The sequence below is a fragment of the Corvus moneduloides genome, unplaced genomic scaffold (genome assembly GCF_009650955.1).
Source record: "Corvus moneduloides isolate bCorMon1 unplaced genomic scaffold, bCorMon1.pri scaffold_89_arrow_ctg1, whole genome shotgun sequence".
Taxonomy (NCBI): domain Eukaryota; kingdom Metazoa; phylum Chordata; class Aves; order Passeriformes; family Corvidae; genus Corvus; species Corvus moneduloides.
The window spans coordinates 1-22,098 of record NW_022436937.1 but is presented as its reverse complement, the minus strand read 5'-3'; the positions used below and the strand labels follow the sequence as shown (position 1 = coordinate 22,098).

The 22,098-nt window shown below is 53.8% G+C and overlaps 1 protein-coding gene and 1 pseudogene across 1 annotated transcript; both read right to left on the bottom strand.

The window, feature by feature from the left end:
* Window positions 1-176: 176 nt before the first annotated feature.
* On the bottom strand, window positions 177-8,192 carry LOC116439039 (annotated as a pseudogene).
* Window positions 8,193-9,289: 1,097 nt separating this feature from the next.
* LOC116439041 (zinc finger protein 239-like) lies at window positions 9,290-20,552 on the bottom strand. Its single transcript, XM_032098125.1, has 2 exons — window positions 20,258-20,552; window positions 9,290-10,430 (listed from the first exon to the last, which is right to left on the bottom strand). The coding sequence occupies exon 2, from the start codon at window positions 10,401-10,403 to the stop codon at window positions 9,981-9,983; it is 423 nt and encodes a 140-aa protein (XP_031954016.1). The 5' UTR covers window positions 10,404-10,430; window positions 20,258-20,552; the 3' UTR covers window positions 9,290-9,980.
* Between the last annotated feature and the right edge of the window lie 1,546 nt (window positions 20,553-22,098).

Here is a 22,098-nt window from a genome sequence, read left to right as displayed (position 1 = left end):
CCCCACAAACAGGGAAGCCCCACAAGCCCCTCACAACCCCTGGGGCTGGGCTGGCCCTGCCTGGATGCCGGGAGACACCAAAACCGCTCTGTCCCTGCCCTCTGCTACTGCACAGGGACAGGAAATACAAGGAAAAGCCCAGGAGCTGAGAGAAGGACCTGGAGAGATCCCGCCCCGAGCACCGGCACGGGCACAACAGACCCAGCCTGGGCACAGGGAGGGAATTTATTACCAACCACATCACAGCAGCACAAGGAGAAGGCAAAGAAATCTCTCCAACACCTTCCCCCCACCCAGCGCGGATCACCCGGAACGGGGGTCACCAGGGCTCTGCCCCACGGCGGTCACTGGGGATCATCCAACGCCGATCCTCCCACGGGGGATGGAGCTGGAGCAGCGCACGAAGCTCTTCCCGCACTCGGGGCACTCGCAGGGCTTCCCTTAGCGGTGCCTCCGTTGGTGTTTGGTCAAGGCAGAGCTGCTGGAGAAGCTCTTCCCACACTGGGGACACTCGTAGGGCCTCTCCCCGGTGTGGATGCGCCGGTGGGTGATGAGGGTGAAGTTGTGTTTGAAGTCCTTCCCACAGTCGGAGCAGCGGAAGGGCCTCTCATCCGTGTGAATGCGCTGATGTTCGAGGAGGTGGGAGCTCCTCTGAAACCTCTTCCCACACTCAGAACACTCGTAGGGCCTCTCCCCGGTGTGGGTGCGCTGGTGTACCCTCAGTTCGGAGATCCGGCCGAAGCTCTTCCAACAATCCAAGCACTCATAGGGCTGTTCCCTGGTGTGGACCACCTGGTGCTGGATCAGGTGGGAGATGCTGGAGAAGCCCTTCCCACATTCCCCACACTCGTAGGGCCTCTCCCCAGTGTGGATCCACTGGCGCTGGATCAGGTTGGAGCTCTGGCTGAAGCTCTTCCCACATTCCCCACACTCCTATGGCCTTTCCCCAGTGTGGATCCTCTGGTGTACCCTCAGATAGGAGCTGTAGCTGAAGCCCTTCCCACATTCCAAGCACTTGTGGGGCTTCTCCCCACCGTGAGGCTTCTCCCCCAGCTCCAAGCTCCGCCCGGATCTCCGGCTGCCTTCCCGGCACAGGGGGGCTCTTTCCTCCTTGGATCTCTCTGGGCTGCGTTTGCAGCCCCTCCTCGTGTGGCATCTCCAGGGCTTTTCCTCCTCTGCCATCCAGCCACGCCTTGGGAATGACAAATCCTGGTTTGGGGAAAAAACAAGGGGTGAGCGCCTTGGGCTGGGGGTTCCTCCTCCCCAAGTGCATCACCGGGCATCTTGTCTCTGTAAAAACCTCCAAAACACAGAGATTCAGCACAAAAGTCCCACAAACATCAAGACACAGACCAAAAACTACCAAAACATCAAGATTCAGACAAAACTCCCTCCAAAATATAAACATTCAGCCCCCACAAAAAAACCAAAGCACCAACATGGAGCCCAAGAAACCTCAGAAACACCAAGATTCACCCCCGGGAAAATTGTGGATCCCCCTCCCTGATCACCTGCTGGATGGGGGGGGACACACTCCTGGGGCTGGGGGGAGGCTGCAGATACAGCGAGTGCTGGAACCTTGCGGTGCCTCCTCTTCCTCCTCTTCCTGCTCCTCCTGCTCCTCCTGTATCCCTACTCTTCCTCACACTCCTCTTCCTCACACTATTCCTTCTCCTGCAGAATCCCACCTGCTGCTCCCACGTCCATCCTTTCACCATTCTGGTCTCCAGCCCTGCTCCTCCAGCCTTTCTCCTCCTCCCCCCAGGCCCAGCACCCACCCCTGGCTCGCTCTGCCCCCCAGAGCTCTCGGATCCCACAGCACCAGCAGGGATGCAGCTGCGGCAGCTCGGGCTGGGGCAGCGCTGGGCTCTCGGCCGCTCCTGCCCGCACTCGGCCCCCGCCGCAGCCACTTCTGCCAGCGCAGCACGGGCCGGCCCGGCCTTGGCGCTGCCCCCCTCCCACCTCCCCAAATTCCCCTCGCGGGGGGCGCCAAGGCCGGGCCACACGGGGGCTCCAGCTGGGGAGCGCCGGGCGCTGCGGCTCTGCCTGGCAACTGCTGACTCACCAGCGCCGCGCCTTCTGATTGGCTGAGCGCTGCCTGAGGGCCGCGCCTGCACCAAGGGGGGACACCCTGCTCCAGGGGGGATGGCCCGAAAACCGGGCACCCACCCCCAGCGAAGGAACAACAGCAACGCCTCGCTACAAACACATGCTCTGAATCTGCTCGGACACAACGACACGGACTCGGACACAAGCAAGTGACAGCACAAACCATCAGCTCCCCAAAATGGTACTGATTGACACACACTGCTGCTCAGCCAAGATCCTGCTCAATTCCTCAACTTCCAGAAGAAAAACAAAGCCTGAACACAACCATGGACATCGTGTCCCATACAAAAGGGGACAATGTTGAGGTAGTTTGCACATTTTCCCAGAGGTAATTAAGGACATGGACACCCAGCGGGGGTAAAAAGGGAAGTCGAGAACGGGTTTCAGCAACCGGGGACGGCCACAAGCACCTGGCACAGGCATTGCCCTCCTCGGCACGGCAGAGCCCACCCAAACAGCCCCTGGCAAGGAATCAGGGCTCCAGCTGCAGGCCACAAGGACACTGCAAGCACAGACAGCAGCACCCTCAGCACGAGCAAGTGCACCCCTGATGGACATGGATTGCCAGGGCTCTCAGAGCTCCCAGCAGACCAGGGACCCACAGCACCAGAGCCCTTGAGAACATTCAGGGCGCGTCTGGATCGAGACGAGGCCGCTCCTGATGGACACAGGGGCCTCTCGATCCACTCCGAATCTGAGACCTAAGGGGGGAAATTGGCAAGAAGTTCCTTGATTATTACGGCAATAAGTGGGAAAGATGAGCAGGTGTGTTTTATTCAACCACTATCAGTAGATGTGGGGGACGGGTTTGAAATGCATCAATTTCTGTTTGTTCCTATTTGTGATTGCAATTTACTGGGAAGGGATTTGGTGGCTCAAGTGGGAATGCAAATTCATATTGTAAAGGGAGCTACAGAGGCTAATGCTGCTGTACCTTTGTGTCAAATGTCTGCGAAGGCCTCTGCTGAAGGGAACCCAGAAGTGTGGGCAGCCCCAGGGAAATAGGGAAAATCAGATATGGAGTCTCTCCAAATTCCTCTGAAGCATCCAGGACAAGTGGTGTCTAAAAGCAATACCCTGTTCCAAGGGAGGCAAGGAAGGGGTTACAGCCTCTTACTGAGTCCCTGCTAAAGGCAGCGCTTCTGGAGCCAGGCATCTCTCCCTCCAACTCTCCTCTCCTGCCAGGCAAGAAACCCCATCATGGACACCAGAAGGAAAGCACAATTTTCAAGGCTTCAAAAGCAGATGAACTGAGCCTCCTGCCCTGGCCCTCCCAGACAGGGAAAAACCATTTGAATTGCATGTGGATGTTAATCAGGGCTCAATTCCAAAGGAATTCCTGGTCTCAAATTTTTAACCCAGTGGCCAGAGAGTGGCCTCATTGTCTGCAGAATTGTGCAGCCCTGGCTTTAATGGGAACTGAGGCCTGAAAACTGACAGCAGCAGAATCTCTGGTTGTTCAAGCCTGGCATCAAGTTAAAGCTTTGTTAACCAAAGGAGCCTCTAAATGGATGAGCAGCGCTCAGTTCTTACAGAATGAAACTTGTTGGATGGAACAGGAGGATTCAGAGTTGAGGACAGGGGAAGGGTTGAACCCAGCCTCCTGTTTGAACGGCCCTGCACAGGGGGCTGGCAAGAAACCCATGGCTGCAGTCAAGTGACAGAGCTCCAGACCTGGGCTAGGAGTGATTTACCAGACATTCCCTGGCCTGAGGGAGAAAATGTGTTTAGGGATGGCTCTTCAAGGGCAGCAGAAGGGAAAAGAGTGACAAGACACGCTGCTCTTAAGGAAAGGGAATGAGACAAAGCGCAGCTCAGCGCCCGCATGCTCAGCTCAAAGGGCTGAGCTGGGGGTGCTTGGAAGAGCCTGGCACTGAAATGCCCTGAGCAGGAAGGCTTCAACATCTTCTGCTAACAGCATGGCAGCTCACAGCGGGGCAGAAGCATTTCCAACTGCTTCAGCAATCCCTGCATCAGTTCTTAAGGCATGTTTGGAAGAAACAATTCCAAGATATGGGATTGTGGAAGCAATAGACTCAGACAGGGGAACTCATTTTACAGGAAAGATCCTTCAGGCCGTTCTGGCTGCTTTAGGAACACAGTGGCACCTCCAAATGCCCTGGCACCCCAGAGTTCAGGTCGGGTGGAAAGAATGAATGGGGAAATGAAGAAACACCTTCTGAAGCTGCTGAGAGAAACCAAGATGCCCCAGGTACGGCTGCTGCCATTGGCTTTGGCAAGAAGAAGAGCCAGACCCAGGCCAGATATTCAATTATCTCCCCTGGAATTGATGTCTCCTTTCCTCACCCTGGGAATTCCCGACCTAGTGGGGGATGGAGATCAGGGATGTCTGTTTCAAGCAGTCTGTGGCCAGAATCCTGTCTCTTGTGAAATCTCTTCCACAGGAAGCTCGGCTGGCACAGACCCACCCTGGGGACTTTGCTGTCCACAACATCCAACCAGGACATCGGGTCCTGCCTGAAGAGTGCAAAGAATCACCACTGGTGGCCAAGGGCGTGGCCCATTCCAAGTGTCCCCAAGCACAGAAACAGCCGCCAGCACAGCTGAACACGGGGGGGGACCCCTCACCCTCGCCTCAAGCTCTCTGAAGCCCCGCGGATTTGCACTCCCCGGCTGCAGGAGGACCATGCGAGGCTGCCACTGACCCTGCACAGAAGGGGCCGCGGCAGCAGCCAGGGCTCCACAGCGGGGGAAGCCCCGGGGGCTGCCCACAGATCCTCTGCTGAAATAGTCTGGCTGGGCACCTCCTCTGGCATCTCCAGGCACTGGGGGCCAATCCTCGCTGGCACCGGGCGAGCTTCAGAGCTTTCTGTGCCTGCACTCGCCACAGGTGCTGCGGGAGACAGCGGGAGAATTCCACTCTGGCTCTCAGTTACGCTCACACTCTGGGCTGGGCGGGATTCGATTGCTGGAAAATATACCAAGTTCAGAATTGGTTTAAAATTTTATTTCTCTACTCAGGCTTTGTTTGGCTCTGCCTTGGGGAAAGGAATTTGAAAGTGTTTGTTAGGGGATGTTACACCACTCAACAGAGATGAGCTTAACATCTCAACAGACTGGGGATAGCCCAAGAGATACCCAAAAGATAACGCCCATCAACAAAACATCAACGCCCATCAGCAAACATCAAGGAACAGCTACCCCAGACACTCCCCCCGGCACAGCTGGAGACCCCTGCTCTGGAAAAGGCTGAGAAGGAAATCAAGGAGTGTGGACCTAATTAACATCAGAGGCCAAGCAATCCGGGGCCAATAGGAAACCAAATACTAAGAACTACCCAACTTGGAACCAATGAACATTAAACCTATGGATTTCTATGGGTTTAGACTGAAAAAAGTTGAGGAAAAAATCGAGTAAAACTCGTGTGCCATGGAATTATTTTCTCTGCACACCTGGGCTGTGTGTCCATGAAATGATTTCTGTTGCACATCCTGGCCAGAATAAAGTAATGCCTTGATCCTCTAACACTAAAAAGGTCGTTGGAGAGTTTTTGTTCTTCCTGCAGTTTCTGTGACAAGATTACACCAATAGAATGTTTTTTCCTAATAATCCTAATTTGGTATTGTCAGTTGGGTTTGGGCCAAAGGTGTGAGAGTCAATTTTTAGTCCGAGGAGAAGTAGCAAAAATCTTTATTGCTTTGGGGCATTTTTGTGTGTGTGTGTGCGTGGCTGTTAGTGATGGCAGAATTTGGGAATGGGTTTTTTGAGGTTCACCTGTAGGCTGCATTTTGCAAAACTGGAAGAGCTTTAAAACTGACCCTTTTCCTCATAAACAGTTAAAAAATATTTAAAAAAAAAAAGGGGGTGGAAAAAGCCGCTTTTGGAGGGCCTCTTGTGAGTCACCTGATGGCTGCCCTGGGGGAGAAGCTTCATCCCTGGCAGCCAGCAGAGGAGCTTTAGAAATGCAAATTAACTCTGCTGGGGGAAGTGGGCACAATGTCCCAGGCTCTCCTTGCCTGCCACAGGAATTGGGCTGATTCCCTCTGCCCCTCACCCCAAGCTCTGCCTCCCTGCACTGACGGAATTTGCATCGCTAAAGGCAGAGCCCACATTGAGCATCTCTGACTCTGCAACAGAAATCCCTGAAGCTGCAAAGGAAAACAGCAAACGGAGAATGTTGGGAGAACTTCACTCAAAAAAGCGGGGGGGAATCATCCCTCTCCCCACTCCAACATCTGCTGGCACTGTCTGTGTTATACAGGGTGGGTTTGACCACTGGACTGCTTTTGCTGCCACAAGTTCAGCAAAATCACTTGGGAATCCAAGGATGTGATGATTTAATCCGAGAAAAGCGGTCAATTGAAGCATCCCTGGCATTTTTGGGAGCGCCCAAAAATGGGGAAAAGATCAACGGCCACCAGAACAAATCCTACAACACCATGGAGCAGCCCCTGGGAACCTGAACAAATTCATACCAGGTGCCAGAGAACCCACTGATCATTTCAGTGCATCAATAGATTACAAGCTGTCCTCCAAATCATAACCAAGCACACAGCTCCAGCTCCTGACCTTCTCACCCACCAATCCACTCCCATGAGCAATGCCACGTTTCACCCTGGGATGGCATCAGATTCTCTTCCAGCAGAAGGACCAGGAGGCTGTGGAAAATTAAATGACTCAAAGTGCTCTTGGCAAAGAGATGGCCAAGGAAAAGTGGTGAAACAGAGAACAAAGGAAATAAGAAAGCAGCTCATGTACTGCTCCAACCGTGGAAAGGATGGGAATGGGACACGTTTTCGTGGTTCCCTGGCAGACCATGGGTTAAACGAATGCTGTTTCTCCTCTCAGGTGCTGCAGCAACTCTCATCTTTTTACCATGCACCACACCTTGCTCAGGGCAGCTCATTCAGCAGGGGATCAAGGGCATGCAGGTGGCAGCCAGGCCTCCTGACCCAGAAACGGCTACAGAAGGACACAGAATGAGGTCACTGAGAATAATCCCAAAACCAAAGAAGGCCCAGGAAGAACAGATTAAGGTATTTTTAAAGTTTGTAAAGAGAAGTACTGAGAAAATAAGAAGTAGGGGGATTAAAAGGGAAGAAAATGAACGTGTCTTTACAAACAGATGGTGTGAATCCCATTGGAGATAGGGCCAGGGACTTGGAGATAAGGAAGTCACGGAAGAAAACAGAAAACGATCAGTTTTAGAAAATGTTACTAATTGACACGAACTGCTGCTCAGCCAAGCTCCTGCTAAATTCCTGAACTTCCCGAAGAAGAACAAAGACTTCACAGAGCCATGAATATCGGATGTTATACAAAGTGGGGGTGCACATTAAGGGGCACATGCAGCAGGGGGATCGGGAAGTCTGTACCTTCCAAGGACTTCAGCCACTGGGGAAAAGGACACAAAGATGTGGCCAGGGAAATCGGGACAAAAAGGAGGCTGCGTCCTCCAACACTCAGCAGACCCCACGGGAAATGCCCCGTGGCCTCTCCCTTTGCCCAGGAATAAAGTTACTTTTACAGGACTCCTCCGGCTCCTCTGGGGACACAAACCTCTGGCCACGGGAACTTTCCCGCACACTCCCGGCCACGGGGCAGCCACCTCTGTCCTACCCACAGCAGCCGGGACGAGCCAGCGCTGCTCCGGCACCGGCTCCTGCCGAGGCAGCAGCGGGAAGGAGACCGCGGGCAGCCGCTCCCGCAGCGCCCTCACGCCAGGGCGAACACGGCGCCCACACGGCACAACGAACCCGCCACAGCCCCCTGCCGCCCCCTCCGCCCGCAGCCAGCCCCGAGCCCCGCCAGAACCGAGCGCGGCTCCCACCTGCGCTGGGGCCGCCTCCGAGCTCCGCCGCTGCCGCCTCACCGGGCTCCGGCCACTGCCGCCGCTCCCGGGCCCGCACCGACGCTCCGCCAATGGCGCCTCTGCTGCGCCACGGCCGCCCTGCCGGCGGCTCCGGGCCCGGGCTGCTCCCCGCTCCGACCAATCAGCGCGCCAGAACCACGACTGACGGCAGCACCGCCCAATCGGAGCGAGGGGCGGGCTCTGCACACGGCCCAGCCCCGCCCCGCGCTCCCAGCGCCCCCCGGGCTGCGTGAGGGGAAAGCCGCAGCTGAGGAGCAGCGCTGGAACGGGCCCGGCCCGAGCCGCCATTCAGCTGAGAAGAGAAACAAAGCTCTCCGCTGCTCCCGGCCCGACCTGCCCAGCCCTGCGTGTTGGCTGGCTCCGGCTCCTTGGGAAGCCCTGCGGCCTCGCTATTCCCGCCCCTAATTCGGAGCATCAGTGCATGGCTTTGATTTCCCCGAAAAAGGGAAAACCGCCCCAAGCCCCTTTGGCTGCGTGCACGAGGGGAGAGATTTGTGGCAGAAAACTCTAGAAAAGTCATTTTTCCCCGGCTTGGGAAGAACAGCCCAAGCCAAGCAGAGGTGGGACCCCCCAGCAGCGCCTCTCTGCCGCCCCAGCTGAAGCCCTCGCTGGCTGCTCCAGGCTGGATGGGCAGACTGGGAGCACTGGGAAGGGGCCCCAGCTCGGGGCGCAGCCCCCGGGGCAGCCCCACGGCCCCACGGCAGCTCCAAGGCTCCGCCAGCCGGGATGGAACGTGGGAGGGGGAGCGGGGCAAGGGCCGGGGCTGTCGGTGCCCAGGGGACACAAGGGACAGCGGGGGCACTTCACAAGCATTTAATGCAAAAGATAAAATCATAAGGAAGACAAAAGCAACAGCAACCGTGGCACCATAGCCCAGGGCCACAGAGGAACATGTCCATTGGAGTGGGGGGACGCTGGCCTGATGCCAGGCACCCACCACAGCCGCTCTCTCCCTGCCATCCACAGCCGGAGAGGGGACAGAAAATTTAACCAAGGGCTCATGAGCTGAGATAAGGACCAGGAGTGATCCCTCATCAAACACCGTTACAGGCAAAACAGGCTCGAAATTGGAGATATGAATTTAATTTATTGCTAACAAACTCAGAGTAGGATAATGAGAAGAAGACTTTTAAAAACATCTTTCCCCCACACCTCCCTCCTTCCAGCTTTACCTCCTCCAGCAGGGATGTCCCACAAACAGGGAACCCCCACAAGCCCCTCACAACCCTCAGGGCTGGACTGGCCCTGCCTGGATGCTGGGAGACACCAAAACCGCTCTGTCCCTGCCCTCTGCTACTGCACAGGGACAGGAAATACAAGGAAAAGCCCAGGAGCTGAGAGAAGGAGCGGGAGAGATCCCACCCCGAGCACCGGCACGGGCACAACAGACCCAGCCTGGGCACAGGGAGGGAATTTATTACCAACCACATCACAGCAGCACAAGGAGAAGGCAAAGAAATCTCTCCAACACCTTCCCCCCACCCAGCGCGGATCACCCGGAACGGGGGTCACCAGGGCTCTGCCCCACGGCGGTCACTGGGGATCATCCAACGCCGATCCTCCCACGGGGGATGGAGCTGGAGCAGCGCACGAAGCTCTTCCCGCACTCGGGGCACTCGCAGGGCTTCCCTTAGCGGTGCCTCCGTTGGTGTTGGGTCAAGTTAGAGCTCTGTGAGAAGCTCTTCCCACACTGGGGACACTCGTAGGGCCTCTCCCCGGTGTGGATGCGCTGGTGGGTGATGAGGGTGCAGTTGCGTTTGAAACCCTTCCTGCAGTTGGGGCAGCGGAAGGGCCTCTCCTCTGTGTGAATCCACTGATGTGTGAGGAGATCGGAGCTGGTGTGAAACCTCTTCCCACACTCAGAACACTCGTAGGGCCTCTCCCTGGTGTGGATCATCTGATGTTGAATCAGGCTGGAGCTCCGGTCGAAGCTCTTCCCACATTCCCCACACTCATGTGGCCGTTCCCCGGTGTGGATCACCTGATGTTTCATCGGGTGGGCCCTCTGCCTGAAGCTCTTCCCACATTTCCCACACTCTTAGGGCCTCTCCACAGTGTGGATCCTGTGGTGTGCCCTCAGCTGGGAGCTGTCTCTGAAGCTCATCCCGCATTCCCCACACTCATAGGGCCTCTCCCCAGTGTGGATCCTTTTGTGGCTGACCAGTTGGGAGCTCTGGCTGAAGCTCTTCCCACATTCCCCACACTTATAGGGCTTTTCCCCAGTGTGGATCTTCTGGTGTGCCCTCAGATAGGAGCTGTAGCTGAAGCCCTTCCCACATTCCAAGCACTTGTGGGGCTTCTCCCCACCGTGAGGCTTCTCCCCCAGCTCCAAGCTCCGCCCGGATCTCCGGCTGCCTTCCTGGCACAGGGGGGCTCTTTTCTCCTTGGATCTCTCTGGGCTGTGTTTGCAGCCCCTCCTCCTCGTGCGGCATCTCCAGGGCTTTTCCTCCTCCTCCTCCATCCAGCCACACCTTGGGAATGACAAATCCTGGTTTGGGGGGAGAAACAAGGGGTGAGCTCCTTGGGCTGGGGGTTCCTCCTGCCCAGGTCCATCTCTGGGAGTCTCCGGGGCTTTTGTGTCCATAAAAACCCCAAACCACCACGATTCAGCCCAAAAAATCCTCCCAGCACTTCCCCCTCTCTGATCTCTCCACTTTGGTGTTCTGGGGCTCTCCTTTCCCTGACCTCATCGGGGTCCCGTGGCTCCTGGGGTTCCCTGCTCTCTGGGGTCCCACTCAGGGATGATCCAGGGATTTTGGGGGTCCCAGGGGTCCCTTCTTCCTGATTCTCTGCTCCAGGCTTCCAGCGATCCCAGGGGTCCCCCCTTATCCATGCTCACCCCATCTCCAGGCTGCTGGGGGGTCCCCCAGCTCCGGGATCGCCCCTCTCCCCTCACCCCACCCTGGGGCTCCCAGTGTTCCCTCCACCACTCTCCCGGGGGGCCACTAGAACGATGTCCCCCCTCCCACCCGGCACTGGGATGGAGCCCCCAAAATATCCCCCGAAGGGCCATTTGCACCTCAGCTTTCGGGTGCCGCAGGATCCAAACATCACCCCCCCTCCCCTGCCCCAAAATGAAACCCTCCCAGGGACCCACAAAGAGATTTGGGGCTCCATTCTGGAAGCTGTGAGCTCCAAACACCCGCCAAGAGAAAAGGCCGCTCGGGGAGCCTGTCACGATCTGCTAATACAAGCGAGGGTCATGATGGTTCGTTCATCGATCTCAGAGTGTAAAAGGATACAAGAGATTTCAGTTTTAATCAGAACAGTGCACCTTTATTAAGTGCCCACAACACAGTAATGTGATAGAGGAGAGAGAGAGATAAAGAAAACAAAGAGTAGAGAGGAAGAAGGGGAGGAATAGCTACCAACGGATGAGACAAAGTCCTCGTGGTCTCCTGCCAATAGATTCGTCTTCTTTCCGTGGGGAGATCTCGTCTCGGTTAATTTAGAAAGTCCCTTTATAGTCCTTTTCAGAAGCGAGGGGCAGCTGTCCAAGAGCTGGAGCCCATCCCAGGACCTTCCCAACCCCTCTTCTCCACTCCCTTTTCCCCAGTTTCTAGCCCTCATGTTTCAAGCGCGCGAAGAAACCCCTTCTCCCCTGATCTCTTTGTTCCCAGGGTCAGCCATTGCCATGTGCTCGCAGCCCGGGAAAAAAACCCTCCCCCCAACCGCTTTTCTCCGAGTTTGTTTGTCCCCAGTAATGGCGGACGCAATGTTCCTTCCTTCCTCTCCAAACTACACCTCCCACAATCCCTTTCTCCCCATCCCACAAATCCCTTCTTGTCCCCGTCCCCTCCCACTCCTGTGTTACAACCTGACCCCGCCCCCGCCCCCGCCCCCACAGTGTCGTGTTTCACCCCTCCCTCTGTTCCCGCCCACGGCTCAAGTGCCGCCCCTGCCTCCCACAACCCCGCCCCCAACCCCTCCCCTCCTCCGGCCGTGTCCCCGCCTCCACTCCCCGCCCCTGCCCCTCCACTCCCCGCCCCTGCTTCCCATTGTCCCGCCCCAGGTTGCCACAGTCCTGTGACTGCCCCTCTGAATCCGGGAACCCATTGCTACCAGGAAGTAACTCCAACTGCTTCTACTACACTCTCTTGTACTAGCAATGGAGCGAACCCCGACTGGAAACCCCTTTCTTATTCTGATATTAAGGATTTGTGCAAGGCAATTAAGGAGTTTGGAATGCATAGTAATTATTTTAAGAGCCTTTTAAGTGCTACTTTTGCAACTCACTTACTTGTACCTCATGATTTACTTACATTAATGCAAACTCTTCTCACACCTGGTGATTTTATGGTGTGGAAAAAGCAATGGAAAATAATTTTATCTGATTTATTAAAAATTTTGTGGCAAACTCCAGATAATTACCTGGATTTTGAAAACAATTATATCGCATTAGACCTTTTATCTGGTGACAATAATATGGCAAATCCTCAAAAACAAGCAATGCTTATCCCTCGTCCAGTTCTTACTGAAATCACACGTGCTGCTGAAAAGGCCTTAACATTATTACCATCTCAAACTCCTAATTCTCATTATACCATCATCAAGCAATTGCCAAATGAAAATATTATTCACTTTTATAACCGTTTGTACGAAGCTGTCTCTTCCCAGGTCCCTAATCCTGACCTCCAGCAAGCGCTCCTACTCAAACTTCTCCAAGTTAATACAAATGATGCTTGCAAACAAGTCATTCTCACTCTCCCGCTGCATCCTCCTCCTACTGTTGAATCCATCCTCAAAGTCTGTACAAAGAAGGTGCAGCTGAACACAGCTGCTCCCTTTTTGAAAAAAGTGGGGATGGTTGGGGAAGTTGTGGAGAATGTTACAGGTACAGGAGAAACTCAATCGCAAGGTAACCTTATATGCTATCGTTGTCAGAAAAAGGGACATGTAGCTCGCAATTGCAGAGCGATTATAACTGCTGATAAAAACTCTCCAAAGACTGTTTCCCCAGGTCAACAGCAGGGAAACTAGCGACTCAACGCGTCCTAACAGCTCCGCGTTCAGACATAAATAGGGCTGCAGACAAAGCAACTTGGACTTCTGGACTCAGGTTTAAGGTAACCTGTGATAAAGCACACCATTTCAACAACAACAAACAGACTGTAATACCCATCTCATTCCAGAATGTGGACCACATGCCAGAATTTACATACCTTTTTGTTATTGGGGACACTCGGGAAACACCTGCTGGGATAGAGGTTACGCCCACACTCATGAAAGTGGATCAGAACGGGTGTTCTAACCTAATGGTACAATGTATATATCCACCGTACTTTATGCCTAAAGGTCAAGTCATTGCACAGGCCTTTCCACTGCCCTATAAATACCTGCCCACAGATGGTCATATCCCAGCCATCTGTTGGACTGAGGTTTTGGGAAACAACAAACCTGTAATAGAATGTAAGCTCCGTTACAAATCACATAAAATCAGTATAATGGGAATGATAGACACAGGTGCTGATGTGTCTGTCATTCCATTTGATAAGTGGCCTATGCAATGGGAATTGCAATCTCAGGGCATCATACAAGGGATCGGAGGTACCCAAATTGCAAAGCAGTCCAAACACACCATGCAAATTGAAGGTCCTGAAGGACAAATAGCGACACTTCGTCCGTACGTCCTAGACACCAAATTCACCCTGTGGGGAAGGGATGCCATGTCTCAGTGGGGAACAAAAATTGATATCACCCCTAGACATCAAAATTTTCCCTTGCAGGCCACTGAAGCAGAGTGCCATCCACATAAATTAACTTGGAAAACAGATGAACCCGTGTGGGTTAACCAGTGGTCGCTAAAAAAAGAAAACATAGAGGCACTCAAAACATTAGTAGCTGAACAATTGGCTAAAGGAAATATAGTTCCAGCTAACAGCCCATGGAACACACCCGTGTTTGTAATACAAAAACCAGGAAAGAACAAATATAGGCTACTCCAAGATCTTAGAGAAATTATTAAGGTTATTGAAGACATGGGACCCCTTCAACCAGGTATGCCATCACCTTCAATGCTCCCACAACATTGGCATTTAGCTGTTCTTGACATTAAAGATTGCTTCTTTCATATTCCACTCCACCCTGCAGATGCCCCCCGATTTGCATTTTCTGTACCATCTCTTAATCGTGAAACTCCCATGGAACATTATCATTGGCTTGTGCTTCCCCATGTTCACCTTTAGGTTACATTTTGCTAAACTGAAAGAGCTTTAAAACTGACCCTTTTCCTCATAAACAGTTAAAAAATACTAAAAAACAACAAGGGGGGAAAAAAAGCCACTTTTGAGGGGGCCACTTGTGAGTCACCTGATGGCTGCCTTGGAAGAGAAGCTTCCTTCCAGGCAGCCAGCAGAGGAGCTTTAGAAATGCAAATTAACTCTGCTGGGGGAAGTGGGCACAATGTCCCAGGCTCTCCTTGCCTGCCACAGGAATTGGGCTGATTCCCTCTGCCCCTCACCCCAAGCTCTGCCTCCCTGCACTGACGGAATTTGCATCGCTAAAGGCAGAGCCCACACTGAGCATCTCTGACTCTGCGACAGAAATCCCTGAAGCTGCAAAGGAAAACAGCAAACGGAGAATGTTGGGAGAACTTCACTCACAAAAGCGGGGGGAATCATCCCTCTCCCCACTCCAACATCTGCTGGCACTGTCTGTGTTATACAGGGTGGGTTTGACCACTGGACTGCTTTTGCTGCCACAAGTTCAGCGAAATCACTTGGGAATCCAAGGATGTGATGATTTAATCCGAGAAAAGCGGTCAATTGAAGCATCCCTGGCATTTTTGGGAGCGCCCAAAAATGGGGAAAAGATCAACGGCCACCAGAACAAATCCTACAACACCATGGAGCAGCCCCTGGGAATCCGAACAAATTCATACCAGGTGCCAGAGAACCCACTGATCATTTCAGTGCATCATTAGATTACAAGCTGTCCTCCAAATCATAACCAAGCACACAGCTCCAGCTCCTGACCTTCTCACCCACCAATCCACTCCCATGAGCAACGCCACATTTCACCCTGGGATGGCATCAGATTCTCTTCCAGCAGAAGGACCAGGAGGCTGTGGAAAATTAAATGACTCAAAGTGCTCTCGGCAAAGAGAAGGCCAAGGAAAAGTGGTGAAACAGAGAACAAAGGAAATAAAACTTAACAGAGCCATGAATATCGGATGTTATACAAAGTGGGGTGCACATTAAGGGGCACATGCAGCAGGGTGTTGGGTGGAGTCGCGGGAGACAAGCACTCATGGCATTGTGGTCAGCAAGTCTCGTTTATTGTAATAATCTACACATACTTATAGTACTACTAATTAGCTCATACATATTGCAAAAGCTGAGCTCCTTATTGGTGGGAGCTATTCCATGAGATCACTGTGGTCTTATCTTTTCTCTTCCATATGGTTTCTTTCTGCTTACTTATCTGGACTCACATCCTGCTATCCGCACAACCTCCCACTCAAGGATTCAGTGTCCTTGCCAAGTCTGCATCTTTACTAAGCCTGCTATGTCATCATGACCTTTGCTTTTTAGCCATTCTTCAGAAAGACTCTCAACACTTCCCCCGTTTTCTTTTTGCATGATCATAGTCACATTGACTGACTTCAAAATTAAATTTTTTACACATGACATTATACAGCTAAGCATAAGTAAACCAAGCAAAACAATTATTAGCAATAGCATTAAAGATTTGATCACACTTTTCATCCATCCTTCTAAGCCCATCCACTCTGTAAGTCCTTCTAATCCGAAAAATCCGGAGTCCTTTTTTATCTTTTGGGAGTGTTCGATCAAATTCTTCATTTCGGCGTGGATGGACTTAGAATGATCCTCAAGATCCATGCAGCACATTCCTTCAAAGTCTTCACAGCCATGGCCGTGGGCTAAAAGTAAAAAATCTATAGCTGCTCTATTCTGAAGCAGGGCGTGCTGGACTGAACTCAGGTCTGCTGCAAGTTCAGACAACACTCGGCTGGTACCGTTTGCTTGTTTAACTACCCAACATGTCAGTTTTTCTAAGTGACGATGGGCTCGTGCCGCAGCTGCACCAGGAACAAAAAGGGAGGTAAAAAGCACTTCTAATTTGCTCCATAACGTGAGGTCATCCTCACAATCAGATGTTATAGTTTCTGCTAAAGACCTCTTCCATCGTATTCGGTGTGTAGCATTAGGATGGTGCTGTGGAAGTGCAAGACTCAGTTGGCCAAAGGTACAGGGCCCGCCTACAGGCTTGGATGGGATACCTGACCAGGCACGATTCCCACAAATTAGGAAAAACCCTCTGGGTAACTTTCGAGGGAAAAACGTTCCAGGGGCTGCAAGAGATCGATTTCTCACGGTAACGTTGCACCATTCTAAGTCCCACTGTGAAGCATTGCCAACAGGATTAATCAAGGTGGGGTTGGATGTATTCATTTGACAGCCACTAAGGCTGCCCTCTTGGCATAAATTGCGTGAACTATTAATATAGATACAGGCTGTAGCGTTAAGGGAATCAACTAGTTCTATTTCTTGTGGCTCAGGGCCCACCGGGAGTCTATCATCCCAGATATCATAGTCTAGTAGGCCATGAGTAATATTTTTTGTGGAATTCAACGGCCAAATAGGTTTGAGCTGCTTCTGGGTCTCGATTACAAAGTTGCGCCATGTATTATCTGTTAATGGTACTCCAACTAAACATGTTAAAAATGGAGTACTGAGTGTGGCTAAAGAGGCACAGAATGTTGTGGTGTTTAATTCGCGTGCCAAGGAGACCCAGATATTATCTCTAGGGTCAAACACCTTAGGAGGGTAGGGAAGGTTGTGACCCATTACTGAGCCTGCGATTAGCAGCACGATGCTTAAACCACCGGCAAACATGATCCCACTTTCTTGGTTCAACTTGCCACTGAATGGGGACCCCGATATTTAATTGGCAGGAGGATTGCAAAACTACAGAGTAACTATCTGCTAAGATACTTTTTGCTAAATGCTGTACCGACCACGCAAGTTCTCGTAGTCTCAGATCTTCAAGATTTTCAACTAATTGCAAACTGTCGATGATATTTTTGCCTGTGAGTTGTACCAATGCTCCTTGAGCCGTCTCACGGTGCCAGTGAAAACTGCAAGACTGACACCAAAACCCTTCTGATAGATGTCGCTGGTGGACCCACCACTGTAAATTACAACCTCCGCAAAACAATCTTACTCACGCCTTATGATCACTACAATTACATGCAAAGCAAGCAGATTGGCAAAAGCATAAAAAGTGTCTCTGCAGATGTGGAAGGAGATGATCCTCTATCTCCTGTTCAGATTCCACAAGGAAGGTAACGCGAAACCGTTGCTCAACTTCCTGCAGGATTTGTGAGATCTTCCTCTGTACTCTTCTCGCCTTCCTCTGTTGTGGGTTGCTCATCAGTGACAACAGGCTTAGTCCATTTAGCTGGAACCCATAGGGGACAGTTGGCACAAAGTAGGTGAGTTTTTCATCCCTTGTGGCAATACAGTCCATTCAAATCGCCTGGCTGGTTCTCCTTTATTCAGGGCAGGTAAGGTAAAGGCGAAGCGCTTGGTGTCATCTGGATGCAATGGAATAGTAAAAAAGCAGTCCTTGAGATCTATAATTAAAAGAGGCCAGTTTTGGGGCAACATAGCCGGATTGGGGAGACCAGGTTGTAGCGCCCCCATAAATTCCAACGAATTCGACGAATGTGACCGGGTGTCTCGCAGCGATAACACTTCATGCGGCCACCTGGAGCTGGGCGAGGACGTGCTGCTGCCGCTTGGAGAGGAGCAAGGGCTGCCATAACCTGATTTTGAGAGCTGATAGCCTGTTCTTTAAGCCCTTCACCTAATTTTTCTAAGGCTTGTGCTAAGAATAGTTGCGAGCCAGTGGGCATGGTCGCAGCTTTTTCTAAAAGTTGCTGGACAGTCCAATCCCCTGGGGTGGAAGTAATAAGGGCACGGGTGGCCTGATTGCCATTTTGTAAAAGGCATTGCTTAAGCAACGGGTCATGCATATGCTCTTGAACCCCAGCTTTTGAAATGGCTTCCATAACTTTGTCAACAAAAGAGCCTAGAGACTCCTCTCTGCCTTGTTTAATGCTCATATACATCGGGATCCCACCTGGGGCTCGGACCTTATCCATGGCTTTCTTAGCAACTGCCATAGCTTCCCGTAGCTTGGCAGGTCCTAGTGCCGCTTGAGCTTCTACTCTCATGTGATCCCCTTCACCCATGAGCTCAGCTACTGTAACACCTGTCAAGGGATCTGCCGCTGGCCTGGGGACAGCAGCAGTAACAGCGGCTTCCTCTCTCCAGCGAGCCTCAAAAAGCAGTCGCTGATGCGGGGTATACATGAGCTTAGTAATGCCTTTAATGTCAGCAGGAAGAAGGGTAGAAGCGTTAAAAATATAATCAAGCATCTGTTTAACTGGTTCACTGGTGACACCGTAATTCCCCACCGTTGCTCGCAGCTGCGCTCGCAGCTTCCAATCAAGATTAGTCACCTGTGCAACATTGCCGCCCCCTTGTGGATTCGGGACAAATAGAACAGGGAACGCCACGCTGTCTTGCGCAGCCGCTAGCATGTCAGAATCACCCTTTTGTAAGCCGTCACGAGCAACCGCAGCCCAGAGTTCTCTATGGCCCCTAACCATGGCCTCCGCGAGGTCAGACTCTGCCCCAGGGACAAGCTCAGGGCTAACAAAGGGGTTTCGCGAATGAGAACAGTCCGGCGGAGACGGGTGAGGCAAGGGCGGTGGAGGAGCAGGCTGCGGCGGCTCCCGAGCCGGCTCAAGCGGCGGGGGGGGCTGCGGGGGAGCAGGCTGCGGCAAGGAAGGCGTAGGAGGAGTAGGAGGTGGGGGGAGGGGAGGCGCGGAAGGCGACTCAGAGGCAAGAGCCTCAGGGGGTACATGAACCGCAGCAAAGGTGGGGGGATTAGGTGGGCCAGAGAAAACAGAGGCACTGTGATCGCCGTAATGACGGTTCCGATCCTGAGCAATCTTAATTTTTTCTGCCGCTTTTTTCTCTGCCTGTACCATTAAAAGTTCATTGTGGACAACTCTCCATAGTTTAGAAATCTTTTTAGCTGGCTTATCGTCATCTAAGACAAGATCCCAAAGTTTGTCACCATACGCGCGCCACTGACTTAATTCATGAATGGAGTGGGGGTCAGTGAAAAAACTATAAGAGCGCGCATGCGTTAAAAGAACGGGGAGGTCTTTATCAAGATCAATTCCTTTAAAATTACGCTTAAGCAAAAAAGCTTTAAAAAGTTCCTGTGCTGCTTGCCTTTCCATACTTACGGTACTGTTGCTAGCTCTCCAGGCTTCGGCAGCACGTATCGGCGAGCCCGCCTGTGCGGTCGCTCGGGCGCGGAGGTGATAGGCACGACACAGATGGGCGCTGCGTTTAGCCGTACGCAACCTCTTTCGCCGTCCGTCTAGCTGCAGGACCCGACCCCAACGCAACTCCCCCGTCGCATAAGGCAACTTCTCCTGTTCGGGCGCCAGATGTTGGGTGGAGTCGCGGGAGACAAGCACTCATGGCATTGTGGTCAGCAAGTCTCGTTTATTGTAATAATCTACACATACTTATAGTACTACTAATTAGCTCATACATATTGCAAAAGCTGAGCTCCTTATTGGTGGGAGCTATTCCATGAGATCACTGTGGTCTTATCTTTTCTCTTCCATATGGTTTCTTTCTGCTTACTTATCTGGACTCACATCCTGCTATCCGCACAACCTCCCACTCAAGGATTCAGTGTCCTTGCCAAGTCTGCATCTTTACTAAGCCTGCTATGTCATCATGACCTTTGCTTTTTAGCCATTCTTCAGAAAGACTCTCAACAGCAGGGGGATCGGGAAGTCTGTACCTTCCAAGGACCTCAGCCACTGGGGAAAAGGACACGGAGATGCGGCCGGGGAAATCGGGACAAAAAGGAGGCTGCGTCCTCCAACACTTGGACAGACCCCACGGGAAATGCCCCGTGGCCTCTCCCTTTGCCCAGGAATAAAGTTACTTTTACAGGACTCCTCCGGCTCCTCTGGGGACACAAACCTCTGGCCACGGGAACTTTCCCGCACACTCCTGGCCACGGGGCAGCCACCTCTGTCCTACCCACAGCAGCCGGGACAAGCCAGCGCTGCTCCGGCACCGGCTCCTGCCGAGGCAGCAGCGGGAAGGAGACCGCGGGCAGCCGCTCCCGCAGCGCCCTCACGCCAGGGCGAACACGGCGCCCACACGGCACAACGAACCCGCCACAGCCCCCTGCCGCCCCCTCCGCCCGCAGCCAGCCCCGAGCCCCGCCAGAACCGAGCGCGGCTCCCACCTGCGCTGGGGCCGCCTCCGAGCTCCGCCGCTGCCGCCTCACCGGGCTCCGGCCGCCGCCGCCGCCGCTCCCGGGCCCGCACCGACGCTCCGCCAATGGCGCCTCTGCTGCGCCACGGCCGCCCTGCCGGCGGCTCCGGGCCCGGGCTGCTCCCCGCTCCGACCAATCAGCGCGCCAGAACCACGACTGACGGCAGCACCGCCCAATCGGAGCGAGGGGCGGGCTCTGCACACGGCCCAGCCCCGCCCCGCGCTCCCAGCGCCCCCCGGGCTGCGTGAGGGGAAAGCCGCAGCTGAGGAGCAGCGCTGGAACGGGCCCGGCCCGAGCCGCCATTCAGCTGAGAAGAGAAACAAAGCTCTCCGCTGCTCCCGGCCCGACCTGCCCAGCCCTGCGTGTTGGCTGGCTCCGGCTCCTTGGGAAGCCCTGCGGCCTCGCTACTCCCGCCCCTAATTCGGAGCATCAGTGCATGGCTTTGATTTCCCCGAAAAAGGGAAAACCGCCCCAAGCCCCTTTGGCTGCGTGCACGAGGGGAGAGATTTGTGGCAGAAAACTCTAGAAAAGACATTTTTCCCCGGCTTGGGAAGAACAGCCCAAGCCAAGCCAAGCCAGCCCAACCCAAGTCCATCAGGTGGGACCCCCCAGCAGCGCCTCTCTGCCGCCCCAGCTGAAGCCCTTGCTGGCTGCTCCAGGCTGGATGGGCAGACTGGGAGCACTGGGAAGGGGCCCCAGCTCGGGGCGCAGCCCCCGGGGCAGCCCCACGGCCCCACGGCAGCTCCAAGGCTCCGCCAGCCGGGATGGAACGTGGGAGGGGGAGCGGGGCAAGGGCCGGGGCTGTCGGTGCCCAGGGGACACAAGGGACAGTGGGGGCACTTCACAAGCATTTAATGCAAAAGATAAAATCATAAGGAAGACAAAAGCAACAGCAACCGTGGCACCATAGCCCAGGGCCACACAGGAACATGTCCCATTGGAGTGGGGGGACGCTGGCCCGATGCCAGGCACCCGCCACAGCCGCTCTCTCCCTGCCATCCACAGCCGGAGAGGGGACAGAAAATTTAACCAAGGGCTCATGAGCTGAGATGAGGACCAACAGATTTCCCTTATCAAACACTGTCACAGGTAGAACAGGCTTGAAACTGGAGATACGAATTTAATTTATTGCTATCAAACTCAGAGCAGGATAATGCGAAGTAAAAGAAGGCCCTTCAAAACTTCTTCCTCCCACCCCTCCCTCCTTCCATCTCCACCTCCCACCCCGGCAGTGCAGGACACAGGGAATGGGGGCCATGCTCAGTTCATCCCCGGTGCCTTCTCCCGCTGCTCAGGGACAGGAGTCGTTCCCCTGCTGCACTCTGGGCTCCCTCCCACCAGACAGTTCTCCAGGAACTTCTCCACCCTGATTCCGTCCCACGGGCAGCAGTCCCCTCACACTGCTGCAGCCCCGGGGGTCACTCTGCCCCGGGGTCAGTCCTGCAAGGACAGGCTGCTCCAGCAGGGCCCCTCTGTCCACGGGTCTCCCACGGGCTCACAGCCTCTCCTCAGGCATCCCCCTGCTCCGGTGGGGGCTCCTCCAGGGGCTGCGGGGTATCTCTGCATCCCCGTGGATTTCCAAATCTCTTCCACATTCCAAGCCCTTGTGGGGCTTCTCTCCACCCTGAGGCTTCTCCATCAGCTCTGAGCTGCGGCTGGATCTCCGGCTGCCTTTCTGTCTCACGGGGGGTCTTTCCTCCTCGCAGCTCCCTGGGCTGGGTTTGCAGCCCCTCCTCGTGGATCTCTTCAGTTTTTCCTCCCCGCTGGATTCCTGCACCGAGGAGCTGCTCAAAGCGGCCTCTTCCACGAGT

Excerpts from the sequence above, each read along its gene's own strand:
- LOC116439041 (XM_032098125.1), bottom strand. The coding sequence starts at position 10,403 with ATGGAGGAGGAGGAGGAAAAGCCCTGGAGATGCCGCACGAGGAGGAGG.